At 36.0% G+C, this 14,052-nt stretch overlaps 1 protein-coding gene across 2 annotated transcripts; it reads left to right on the plus strand.

Annotated features, from left to right (window-relative positions):
- Positions 1-397: 397 nt before the first annotated feature.
- Positions 398-9,489, plus strand: LOC121861059 (ubiquitin carboxyl-terminal hydrolase 1-like). Of its 2 annotated transcripts, none has more exons than XR_006087973.1 (10): positions 398-501; positions 1,702-1,883; positions 2,360-2,628; positions 4,330-4,479; positions 5,114-5,348; positions 5,977-6,115; positions 6,517-6,703; positions 7,070-7,293; positions 7,854-8,011; positions 8,841-8,978. XR_006087973.1 is itself a non-coding variant. In XM_042358586.1 (10 exons), the coding sequence occupies exons 2-10, from the start codon at positions 1,707-1,709 to the stop codon at positions 8,990-8,992; spliced, it is 1,719 nt and encodes a 572-aa protein (XP_042214520.1). In that variant the 5' UTR covers positions 399-501; positions 1,702-1,706; the 3' UTR covers positions 8,993-9,489. The 2 variants fall into 2 exon arrangements, 1 of the variants encoding a protein (XP_042214520.1); XM_042358586.1 differs by having other exon boundaries at positions 399-501; positions 7,826-8,011; positions 8,841-9,489.
- The last annotated feature ends 4,563 nt before the right edge of the window (positions 9,490-14,052 follow it).

Genomic DNA, 14,052 nt, shown 5'->3' on the forward strand with positions numbered 1-14,052 from the left:
TTCCTCTAAAGCATCAATGGAAAAAAGTTGCTCTTCTACATGTGAATATTATTTTATAACATCATTTGCCTTATGTTTGTTTAATTATATTATTTATACTGAATATTGTACTCATTATTCTATTTGTGTCATGATATAGAATTAAAAAAAAAACTCATACAATTAACAGTACTGTACAGTATGTGTAATTTAACTGGTTGACAATACAGGTATAAAAATATTTGGATGAATAAGCTGTATTTAGATTAATTGGTGATGTCTTCTTATAACAACAATTATCCTATTGAAACTAAGATGAATTAATGATATGAGACATATCTAGATACTGTACATAAATATAGGTTTATAGGTGTTTGTCAGACTACGTGGGGATGAACTTTGAGTGCTGCCCGTGACATTTACAAGTGACCTATACAAGTAGTCTATATGTCAGGTTTTACCAGGATTCTCTCAGTGTACTACGTATTCAAGTTGAGGATTTGACCAAGTACAGTACAGTCTGTGAGGATATTTTGTACTGGTTTTTTCAATATATGTCTTGCACCACTCACTCTATTAATTCTTCACATCTCGGAGACGTCTCTACTCCTTTATTCACCCTGCACAAAATTAGGAAAGTAGTAAAGATAATGGACAGATAGATATAATTCTTTTTACCCAAATCTATTATTAAATTTGCACATAACGCCCCCTCACTATGGAACTGGTGAGGAATCAATAATACTGTACAGTACTGTATTTACATTCCTTTACTTTAGGTCAGTATTTTGATGAGGGAATGCCTGGGAGGACTTGTTTAGTTTATGAACAGATATGGGCATTGTTGATAGGAATACAGGCAGTTGTAAATCCTTATGATTGTCTTTGAAATAGGTTTTAGATTGTATCATTTGTTATTGTCCCTGTACAGAAAAGAGCTGGGTAGTGCTTGTGGGATGTACTTCTGGTGTGTAGCAGCTTGCTTATTGTTGTTCAGTCTTGCACCATCAATCCCTTGAGGGATAAAACATCTTCATCACACAACATGTTACCTAAGTGTCTCTACCTTTAGTTGCGCCAGGAAACCACAGACATAAGAGCAAATGGTCAAATGTCAGACACAAGCCTATACAGTACTGTATACAGTAGTACACACATCTATGTCTGTGTAAATATGTATACAAACATAGGCAAAAAGATATGTATATATGAAAACCTCCTAGTTTGTATAGCACAGTACAGTACTATATACAAATCACTTAGAATTGATATTGTATGTTCATTATTGAGATGCACATGGAGTACTTACTGTATAGGTGTGTGTGTGTGTAAACTTTCACTCTTGTAAAGATTTTTAGACCAAAGTTTTCACGTTTTTCTACCTCAGTTCAGTATTTCCAGTGAATGAAACTGTACCAATGAACTGGGTGTCTAGTTTCCCCACAGATTATTATATTGTCTCAGACCTTAAACTTATTTTGGTTATTAAAATCAATAGGTCAAATATACTTGCTGTACATTAATGAAAATAAGTTGTGACAATATTTATGCTTATTTACAATGCAGTGCTTAATGATCAAAGCAAAAATTATAACTGGTAAAAAGAACACCTAGGGCTCGTCCGCCGCCGCCCCCGCCCCCCCTCCAATGTTGGGCATAATGTTGAAATGTAAAAGATATGTTTCCTGTGGAGTATTATTACTGATGTCTGGATGTTTTCAGTAGCCATGACTGCTTTGGATAACATGGGTGAAGGCTCAGTACAAGAAGGAGGAAAGTCTCGTCTCTCACTGCGGCAGAGTCGTAAACGCTCTCTCAATTCAGACATATCTCCAGCTCCTGAACCTCGCACCAGTCACCGTTTTCGTACCTCCAGCACCAGTGACTCTGACGACAGGAATAAAGTGAGCCTCATAGATTTTACTCCAGAGAATTTCTTAAACTTTCCTTTGCTTCTTTAATAGTACTGTACAGTATTGTATATTGTAATAATGTAACATTTACACTTTAGTGGCATTTTGATGTAAATATCTTCAAGGTAAATCATATTGATATGTACGTATATATGAAATCACAGAGGTGAACCATGCCTGCGTAGGTTAGGTGTTGTTACCTAACGGCAGCTCACAAGCTTCACAGTGGTGCTTGCAAGTAGAAGTAAAATGAGGAGCCTCAGGTATGAAGGATTGAATGGGCTAGGATTATGGGATAAATTTACTTTCTTGCAGTGAGGAAATGTGCAGATACAGCTGAAAATGCCTCTAAATATACCCCACATGAGAAATAAGACAATGTAGAATTAATCTGGTTTTGTTAACTAATAGATTAATCAGAAGTTATCATATTGTTTTTTTATTCAGAGATTTCCTCCTGTTGACAGACACCACCCATGTTACGAAAGATGAGTCTTGGGAGAAATGCAACCACCAGCAGCGGGAGACGTACGGCAGGAGGTTCTGCCCAGTCAACAGGTGGTTCAAGTAGTGGGGTTGGAGATGGGGGATATGGTGGTGGTCGAGTGGTTGGGGTGTGTCCTCTGGCTAACATGGGTAACACCTGCTTCCTGAACTCAGTGCTGTATGCTCTTAGGTTCCTGCCGGGGTTCACCCATGACCTCCATCACCTCCATATGCATTTACAGTCTGCTGGGTAAGTAGTTTACCTTTTAATTTTTATCTACTTTTTTTTTCAATTATACAATCCTCCTCCTGTTAAGGTGCAGGGTGGCTGGGCTTTAACCTGATGCTTAACATTCAGCACTTTATGAGTTGCCCTAGCACAGCCCTTTGACAAGATGCTACATCACCCAACAGTTGTTCCACCATCAGCAAGTGCATTCTGTAGTGTTGTACTCATTTCTTGCTGATTGTACACTTGCTACAGAAAGTATCTGCAAGGTGGGGTATGATGGATGTCAAAATGAACATTAAGACTCCTGTTGTCTCGGTTGGGTTGTCAAAATCCTTTGTCTGTTGTGTCGTATTGTCTTGTAAAAAAATGCAGATACTTTTTGTAGCAAGTGTACAATGGGGGTATCCAGTCCTCTTCTCCATTCAGTTTTCTTATTTTAAAAATTTATAGTGTTTTCCATTATTCTAGCCAATTATTAGTTACTAAATCAGGCAGCCTGGTGGTGATACAGGACTTCATTTATTCAGGATTCTGTAATCCTTGATGACATCTTAATTATTTTGTAAATGGACAAAAACCTGAGACATGACAAAAGTCCAAGACGTCATAAAATATTAAAGAGCCGCAAACGTACTGGAAAGCATGTATCTCTCTCCCCTACTTCTGGGTTTGAGTCCTGGCCTGGGACACACGTGGGAAGGATGTTATCCATTGTGACCCTACCAAACATTAAAGGTATCCTCCGGGTACTCTGGTGTCCTCCTGTAATGACGCTAAACAAAATATATCCTAACAAAGTAACAATGAGCTGACCAACCACCTGAATGGCTGGTAAGCTGATAAGTGGTGAAATGATAAATTGAATTATAGCAACACTAGCTGCTTGATACTGCATATGGTATTACCTGCCACTGACTGAAGAAATGACCCTCCAAAAAATGAAAATTTACAGAATAAAGGAAATTGAGATACTTTTGTCATATGAGGGGGATGATGATGTAGAAGTTAATGGTTAAACTGGGGGTAGAATGACCAGGGAAAGGTATAAACTAATTATTTTTACAGTTTATTCTTTTGTGTAGGTTGAATAAGTGTGACAGAATTGTGTATTCCCATCAGCCTTTCAGCATAGTAGGACTGTGTTGATAATTTAATTAATTTTAGCTTTTAGTCCATATAATATGCAGTACAGCATGCCCTTCAAATTCACGGGGGTTAGGTTCTCAAAATGGCCATGAATCGCCAAATCTGCGAATAACATTTGCTGACCAGTGTGGGGAGGGTACATTTTTACTTGTGTACAAAGAAATGTATATTCCCTTTATGTGTTTGCCCTTAGAACAATTATTTCATTTAGTACCTGTATTGTATATATATATATATATGTGTTTTGTGTGTGTCTACACACACACATATTGTATATATACAATACAGGGAAAAGAAATTACTGTCTCTAGAACAAATGGCTCCCTGTCCTAGCTGCGAAAATGCCGGCCACTTTAAAACTACCCACAGACATTCTTGGGTACATTCAGGGTGTCATCCGTGAATAATAGAGGACCGCAAAATAAAAATCCGCGAATTATTCGGGCGTACTATATTGTCTTAATCATACATTGTTTTAAATTTGAGGTTTTAGTTAATGCATCATTTGAACATTACATTTATGGTTTATTCTGACTTACTACTTCAATATTACTTTAACTACTCTCTCTCTAGGGACCAGAGTGATGGTAACCTGGAACAGCGCATTCAGTTTTTGTCTGAGCTGCATCGTGTATTTGTCAGCCTTGGCCAGGAGGAGAGGTCTAGTGCAGACAACAAAAGAATACCTGCTTTTCAGCCTTACGAGTTTTTAGAGGCTCTGAGGTACTAATGAAAATATAATTATTGTTATTAAAGCTTTGGTGGTGTGGTTCGTGTCAGTTTTGCCTTGTTTGTCTTTATCTTCTGTGTTACTGCAGTGCGTTTTATTCTTTCATTCTTTTGTGAAATGAATGTATGCACAGTGAATTGATATGGTTTTTGTGAATAACTGTGGGTGCTAAGATTCATTTTTGTATACCTGTGCTGTAAATGCAAGTTGAGGATTAAAATAAATATGTGTAGATGTTTCTTGGTGCTTCACTGTGGCTTTCTGTGAATGTCCTGCATCACTGATTATTATTTCCTCCCTGCTTAGAGATTCCTGTGCACCTTTCTCCACCCAACATAAAAGTAGCTTTGGGTCAAAATAACAGATAAAGATAATTATGTAATACAAGTACACCATTTTCTATAGTCTGAACTTCATTCTTCAGTGGTAATAAACTACAGTATCAGTCATCCATTTTGTTGTATTTCTTCCCTTGTTTATGTTTGTGGGTTCATAGTTAGAAAATTAACAGAGTGTTATATGTTAAGTGTTGGTGCTGGTTTATATTATCATACAATTATGATTAGAAAGTATTTACATTCTAAATAACTGTGGATTTCAAAAATTCATATTTGTTCATCATTTCAGAGTTGTTAATCCAATGTTTGAGGGTAATCGTCAACAAGATGCTCATGAACTACTTCACTGCCTCTTGGACCAACTGTGCCATCTGCCACAAGATCTGCGGCAGGGCAAGCCTAATGGCACACTTGGCACAGAATTAACAGGAATGGAACAGGAAGTTGACCTCAGTCCTCCTGAACCCAAAAGATTGCGTAGGAGATCAGAGAGAATACAGGCTATTGAAGAAGATTCCAGCAAGGTGAGTTTGTAACATGTATCATAGAATATTGTGGGTCTTCAGAACTTGCATTGCTTGTAAATGTACAGTCTCAACAAAACTTCTCCAACACCTGGACACGATGGATGTGAGAATGAGCAGAATGGGGCTTGTCATCTCGGAATGGTTTCAGATTCTTTGTTCATTTTTCAGATTCCATAATGCTTATAGCGTTGAAGAAGTGTTTGGTAAGAGTGTACCTGTGTGGATCTTTTGTGGCAGGGGGGCTTCCATTTCATACCTCTAATCTTTGACTCACTGTTCATAACTTCTCCAAATGTTTTGTCTTACAAAAATTTCTTGATTTAGTTCAAGTGCTGATGCTAGGGACAAGTATGAATGGAAGTTTCTATTTGTCTTAGTATTATGCTATCATCTTCAGTATTTGTCTTTCATCATAGTGACTATTATTTCCCACTCTGAGGGTCTCTATCCTTTGATCTTCCTCACACAAGACAATCAAAGGAGTTAAGCTGATAGATAAACAATACGACTACTGTAAACTAACCCTGGCTATTTTTGTACAAGTTTTTGAAATTATTTTGTATTAATACATTGCTGATATGTAGTAAATGTTGGAGTAGAGTATAATCAGTTTGTTTTCTTTCAGGCCGTTGATGTTGTTGGTTCTAAATTTGTTGGCCGCATGTGCCTAGAAACTTGCTGCTCGGAGTGTGAGCAAGTTACTGGTCGTGAGGAGAACTTTTTAGAAGTTTGTGTTCCGGTTAAAACTAAAGCTGATTTTGATGGTTAGTTCACCCGTAATATAAATTTTAACAACACAGTATACAAGTACTGTACAATATAATAGGCTTATAATTACCTTAGTGGTGATTAGTACAGATAATATTCTTAATACTGTACTGTACTCAAATTCTTAACCATGATACAGGATATTTATCATTTTAATATTGATTATTATTGTTTCATGGATGGAAGTTTTTTCTTCAATATTGTAAAACATTGTTGCTGAAATCAAGAGCCAATACACACTCTTCCCTCTTGCTGCTGTAATAGATCAGTTCTCTTATGGTGTTTGCTTTCTGAACAAGACCTTAAAGTGTCTGTCTGGTTTATCTATATTTCTTCACACAACCCAAAATTCACTGTTGGTATAACACATTTTTAAATGATATTTCTAATCCAACAGAGGATGAGAATGTGAGTGAACCACAAGTGTTTATGTCTGCCCTGTGTGAGGAAGAATGCTTACGAGACAACAATAAGTATTGGTGTGACCACTGCTTCCATCACAACGAGGCGCGCCGCTCCGTCCACTACTCCCAGCTGCCGCATCACCTCGTCATTCACGTCAAAAGGTTCAGCTCATATCATAGGTATGTCTGGTTATGGAATAGTTTCTTTTGATCAGAAACCAGAGTATTCAACTTATTTATGGATGATTCTTCTACATGAATTATTGTGATTTACTGACTGTTAAAACTATATTATAAATCTGCCAAGAGTAGGCAAATTATCCAAGGTTCAGAGAGGAGAGGAGAAAATATTGAATGTGTGTTTGTGTCACTTGGTCATATATGCCCTGTGTGTGCAGCTGTGCATGCATGAATGTATGTGTTGAGAATGGATAATGAGTTTCCATCTGTTCACAAGATTTATAATGTAAATAACATTGTGTTGGCTGAGGATCAGTTTCTACCCCATAAAATTTCATGATAAAAAATAATAATTTGCATTTTCAGAAATATGTTCACTGCCAAGTGTAGCGAAGCCATGCCAGCGCCTCTAGAACTGTCCTGCTTCTGTCGGGGTTGTCTCACAGAACAGATTCGGAAGCAGTCACTGGCTGAAGTAGGAAGGGACAAGGGACCTAAGTCAAGCTCAAGTAGTAAACCTGACACGACTCCACACCTTCCTTACCATCTTACAGCTGTTGTTTGTCACCTGGGAGCTACTCTGTCATCTGGTGAGATTATTTACTTCAACTCTTACTATTTTGTTATAAATCTTAAAGACACTTTGTCATAGTTCAAAGCAAGGTGCAGTAACTTGCTTGAGAATGAAAGAGCCAAACATATTCAATATTGTTTAACTGAGTGGCAGTCATTAAGATGATTGTCTAAGCTGATTGTAGAATTGTTTAAAATTGTTTGTACAGTGCATAATTTTTTAAGGTGTTAGAGATGGTCCAGGGGCTGAAATGTTTGTGGAGGAATATACCTGTGATCAGCCTCTAGTACCATTGCTAACAATAGTTTATCATTGTTCACAAAAGTTTTATTAATTGATTGCCAGTTCTCTATATTATTGAATGGTAATTTGTGAACAGTTTTTACATTAGAATTTTTTGGGGTTAAGTTGCAATCAATCTTTGGGTAAAAATAACTATAACATTGTAGTTGTCAGGGATGCTGTCTCAGTGTTTTAGTCATTGTAATACAGTATACATTGTATGTGATAATCATTTGTGCATAATGTATGTTTTTCATCGACTCCAGGGCACTATTTGTCATTTGTTCGCCTTAGTGCCCTGCACTCATCAGCATGCCCGGAGCAGCAAGTACAGAACCAGACACAGCCACAACCACCTAACACTAGCAAGGTGGTGGACTGTCAGTGGATGAAGTGCTGTGGTCTACAGTTATCTCATATCCGTCCTCATTCAGTTTTAAATGGTCACATTGGTGAGTGTATATTTTAACATTGCACATTTATATCCATTAAGATATCTGTTGTATAAAAAATCCTCTTCACAGTTGAGAAGAATTGTATCTTTAACCATATTACTGAGTTTGTTGTCATCAATTGTTTTCTACTTTACTTGTCTAAGAGAGTACTGTACAGTATCTTAAAAAGTATCTGTCCACACTCTGAGTGGACAGATAGATATTGGGACGTGCATTTACTTTGGTATACAGTATAGTTTAACAAAAGTATAATAAAAATTCATGAAAATTTTAATCCATTATATTATGTGGCAACTTGTATGAGGTATTAGCAGCTGTCTGCCTGGTGGTCTCTGTTCAGTCTCTGTTTGTTGCACATTGAGCAGTGAGGGAGGGAGGGTCCATTAACCAATGGCAGTTCTCTGGTTAGGTAAGAGGACAGGAATGCACACTTGTCATCTCTGGATGTTATGAACATAATAACTTGAACAGATATGGATTTTAACCACAGTAGGTATATGAATCTATTACAATAAGATCTTAGATGAATTCAGTAACTAGCATTTAGTTATCATTTTTCAATTATGGCTCCATGGACTTTGCCATGGCATGGCTGACGACTTTCTCACCTTTAGTGACAAAGTATTTATGAAAAAATTAATATTTTAAATAAATTATTACTTTTAGTTCAATGGACAAAGTTTCTTTTGCACTGGTTCACTGACCAAACCCATTTTTCAGAAATTTGGTCAAGAGCAATTTTAGGATTGGCATTATGAGTGCTCGTGTTGCCTTTGTATTATTATTTTTGTATAGTTTATTACTTTTTATCTTCTGAAATTTGCAGACAGTGAAGAAAGTAGGAACATGGATGAACAAGAGAGTATGTGGCTGGAGTGTGATGATGACAAGATAAAATTGGTGAGCGCCTCCGAAGTTAGTGACATGATGCGAACTACCATTATTACCCCATATCTTCTCTTTTACTCTCGTCTCTGATCTCTCAATCTAAGTTTTTAAGTGCAAAATTTAAAGTGGGGAGAGGTAGGCACTTTCATTTTGATCTCTTAAAAACTGCAGTGAATTCTTTGTATTTTGTTTTGTAGTGTACCCTTGATAAAGATATTCGGATGCTCAAGAGAATTCAGTTTTGAGTTTTATATTTTTACCAGTGATGGCAGAGCATTAGGATGTAAGGAATGACTACTACTATTAACACTCATCATAACTTTGAAACCTTTCTCATGTGAGGATAGTGCCTATATTCCTTTATTTAATGAAGGAAAGTGATAAGACTTCCATCAGCACCCACTACCTCTTGTGTCAGGTAACCTAAAAACAACTCACCTGTTCGCATACGAAGTGTGGAAGCAAAATAGGTGCCTAAACCAAGCATTGTTTACAATAGGAAATTGTGTGAACGTAGGCATAACCAAAGGATTCTTACCAGGACTTGGGATATCATAGTACAGTACTGTACCTTGTTATAAACTACCCTCTTGATATATATATATATATATATATATATATATATATATATATATATATATATATATATATATATATATATATATATATATATATATATATATATATATATATATATATATATATATATATATATATACATACACAGTATAGTATACTGTATGTACCGTATATATATACACACACACCAAAGGTAGAAACATTTCTGACTCAAGTCAGTTGTTGAAGGCTTGTAAAATTAAGAAATCTAGTAAGAAGAAACTAATATGATTGGTGATGATGAGGAAAGACATATAAAAAATCTTTTGAAAAGGTGCAGCTGTAACAAGGTGGTTGTGGAGCAGCTAATGTGTAATGTTCTTATGAAGGGTAATCACTGCACATTGAGACTGTTCCATGGTACTTCTCAATATGAAATAGGTGTTTGTATGTTGTGCAGATGATGTTTTCACCATTGTCAAAGTAAATTTTGAATTTAGATGATGGTAACAAGTGAGTGTCATATGTTTTATCTCGACTTAATCAGAGAAAGTGTACAAGGTGTATCATTGGACTCTGTAACTCATTGATGTAATTGTTGTCCCAACTTCCAGTGCAAGCTTTATCTTGTTATAAATATGGGTAGTTATCTCCTGTGTATATGAAAATGTTTCTAAATATATTTTTATATTTAACTGACATTGAAAATAGTGTAGTAATAATTAACTGTGATTAATAGTTAGCATTTATACAACTTACATTTATACAAAAAATAAAAGGGGATGAAAAATAAGTGCAAAATTATGCACATACCTGTGTATAATAGGTATCTACATATCTATACAGGGTCAGGTTCTTTTGTAATTGATCTAGTAATTAAGCTCCACCCACTTATATCCTAAACAACCATTACAGTTCACAGCAGTTCGTTGGTAGATCTAGTTACTGATGGAGCTGTTCTGTCTCCTCAACAAATTCAGGACCATTTTTCTCCGTAGTGTGTACAATTAAATTATATCAGAAATAAAATCTGTGTTGAATTTACCAAAGTGGTAGTGACTCACTCAGTAGTTGAACTATAGTGGTTGTGAAGGAGAAAATGGAGAGAACTTAATCAATGGGTCAATTCCTTACCATAAACTAGCGGTGTAGGTTTGAACTGGGTACTACATGGCTTGATAGATTAGTGCACTATGACACCTACTTTGATATTAGCCAGGAATAACTGAACTTAATTCTTCCTCCATCTACAGGATATGTTTGTATTTGTTTCTTATATCAAATGCTTTGCATGTTAAGAATATTTTGTACAACTGAGTGTGTGAGGTCTTGATAATCAGGATCTGGGCTAATGGTGTGTAGAGTAGGAAACTTTTATTGTACAGTGTAAGAGTAGATGATCATTATCAAGAGGAAATGAACTTCTCTTTCCAGACTCTCATGGCATACATGGTGTGAGACAAAAGACTTACATCATGGTTCATATTTTCTTTTCATAAAACAACTTGGTATAAATGGTCCCTCATTTACATTCATCCTTTCTAAAGATTTTAAAAGCGGATCTAAGCGATTTGTCAAAACAGACCTGAGTGTTTTGAAACACAGCCTGAATGAAACACAAAAATTTAATTAAGATTACTAAAGAATTTGAGTTTGTGATTATCATTGAAATCTTATAAGATTATTGAAAGATAATGTAGTTCACTTATATTGTGTTGCTACAAATATTGAATTCACAATTTGTAAATCAGAAACTTTACATCAGACTATTTTTCAGAAATGCATCAGGTTTGGACCAGGGAGGTGAGAATGCTGACAATCTTTTTAATAGTAAAGCACAAATATTTTTTATGATGTACCTGTACAGTACAGTACTATAATTTTGTGGCCAAGGCATTTTATAGTTTTTTTCTGTAATGAATGCATCAGTCATAACTGGATGCACCTACAGTAACAGTGTACCAAATATACCTCCACATGAAAAAATTTACCCCTTCCTATGTCCCAAATAGACTTAAGTAACAGACAGGTACAGTAGCTAAAACAACTATCTGTGCATACTTTGTGGGAAACAATATGAGACCATGGACGGGAAATTTTGGTACAGTATATGAGGGCTGTCACTAGTCACACGTAAAATTTTGGAGTATATCGACCCCCACCTGCACAGATAGTTGTCTTGGCTACTGTACATTCTACAGAACTCTTGCTTTTGTTAATGGGGTTTTCTTATCAAAATTTCATATAATACATGACAAATTTTATACTAATTTATTGCGATCTACAAAATTGTCAGCACCTTATCTCAGTTGTCAGACAGTGAGATGAACAGTAAATAAAGGAAAGAAAACCTGATAAATTATTGAATTATCAGAAAAGACTAATATGAAATAAATCTTTTCAAAATATTGATTGATATATTTGAGTTTAGTATTGTCCACCTTTGATCTGTATCCTCAGTTATTCTACCATACTGTACATAATATACCCCACACTTGTGTTGTATACTTTGTTACTTATGCTGATGGGGTGGTGTAAGAAGGGCAGCCAGTGTCATTTGTATCTATCAATGTTTGTTACTGTTTCCTCAGCAGAACTCAAGGATAGGAAGAATGATTATGCCTATATTTAGCATGTATTCACCATGACAACATTTTTTAGGAAGAAAATATTAAAGTCAGTGTCACAGCTTTGGAAAGGGAACCAACCAGTTGGCTCCTCATTGAAGAGCAGTCTAGTTATATTTACTATCAGATTTAACACTGCTGTACCTGATACAGATTTTTCCTCATTCCTGTCATCAACTTTCTCCACCAAGACAATATTTTAAGCCACAGAAAATACGTAAAAAAATGTAGCATGTTCTTCTGATGACAATAAAACAGCTCTTCCAATTGAAACATAACACACCTCTAACCCTGGAACTGTAAGAGTGTAGGATCGTGGTTCCATACGAGTAACATCCTTCAAATTTCTTAAAGGAATATAAAAAAAATCGAGTAAATGCACAGAAACCAAATATTTCATGGACTGGTACACTGATACACTGGAGAGTTACAGGAGTATTGTATAGATATTTGATAACTGCATGTACTGTATATGTATGCTGAATTCCTGTTAAGTGGAGGTGAGGAGCAGTTGTTGTTATGTTGCCCACTTCAGTTCCACACCAATCCAGCAGCTTCCAGGAAGCCAGTGACTTCCACTGTTCACTATTATTAGGTGGTTTGTGGTGTGCAAGGTAGAGTTGCAGTTTCAACAGAGGCTTTTAGGGGTAGTAGAACAATATCACATGCAAGTGCTGTACAGGGTATCAGCTCCTGTCATGGAAGATTTCATATTTAAGTACTGATAGAAAGGTTCATCCGAATCAGGATGGAAAATATCCATTTGTCAAGTGTGCTAATTCACTAGAGAATCTCACAGTAAAGTTGGATTGGAAATGCATATTATTATTTGCTTTTGTATCTGAGAGAAGAAAATCTTCCTCGGAGTTGGATTGGGACTTGATCATTAACTGTATTTACTGACCCATAATGTGCTTGATCGTATCCTTGGATTGAATAACAGCCAAGACTTTTTTGTATACAAATAATTTGATGTAAGTTAGATTCATAAAATGAAGGAAGCCAACCATACTTGTGTCTCTTGCTCATGCAGTGTTTTTAAGTAATGTGGACAGTATACAGTATCATCATGAGCATACTACACCACTCCTTAACACTGCCAGATTCATCAGAAAACACTGAAAACTCCTAAGCTAGCAGATTCAAACCCCTGAATGTGTAAAAAATTTCAGTTGTACACTTGAATTTTTGTTCTTGGTAAATAGGTATGAAACCGAGTATCATATTAACTTTAAACTTCTTCTATGTCCCCTTGGCAAACACCAGATAATTTTATTCAGTATAGAGGGGACCCCATACTGTACACAAGGGGTTAAGGGAAGCTGCCAGACTTCCATCAACAAGTAGGGGGTTAGTTGTTTAGGAAGATTCAAAATAATGTAATATCAATGTCAACTTTGAAAACCATATCCATATTAAAATAATACTGTTCTGATCCTCTGGTATTCTCATTCTTGCATTCATTACTGAAAAGGCTGTTAGTGGAGATGAGTACAGTGCGGCACAGGTACAGTATTGTATTTTTTTAACATGTCTCTGCCTTTTAATGCAGATCAATTTTCAAAATGAGTCAAATTGTTTTTGTAATAGGACAGATCCCCTTACCTTCTGGGAAGAAAGGAATAAGCACCTGAATACACTGCTTATGAGTGCTTATCCTACCTACTTCGGGTATCTGGTTTATCCCTATACAGTACTGTAGTTTGATTAAGGATCCCCAGAATATTAATACAGTACAGTAGTGTTAAATTTATATTGACTTCAGGTAAAGAGGACACTGCCAAAATTTTCATGTACCTTGTAGAAATGATGCTGATTTGTAGCAAACTGATAATGCCGATCATCAAGCCTTAACTCACATCAGTGTAGGAAACAAATATAATTACAGTACAGTATTGTCAAAACTGTTGATGCTGTAACAGTATAGGGGTGTTCAGGAATACTGAAAGAATGAAACAAGTTTTA

This window comes from Homarus americanus, unplaced genomic scaffold (genome assembly GCF_018991925.1).
Source record: "Homarus americanus isolate GMGI-L3 unplaced genomic scaffold, GMGI_Hamer_2.0 scaffold52806, whole genome shotgun sequence".
NCBI classification, from domain to species: domain Eukaryota; kingdom Metazoa; phylum Arthropoda; class Malacostraca; order Decapoda; family Nephropidae; genus Homarus; species Homarus americanus.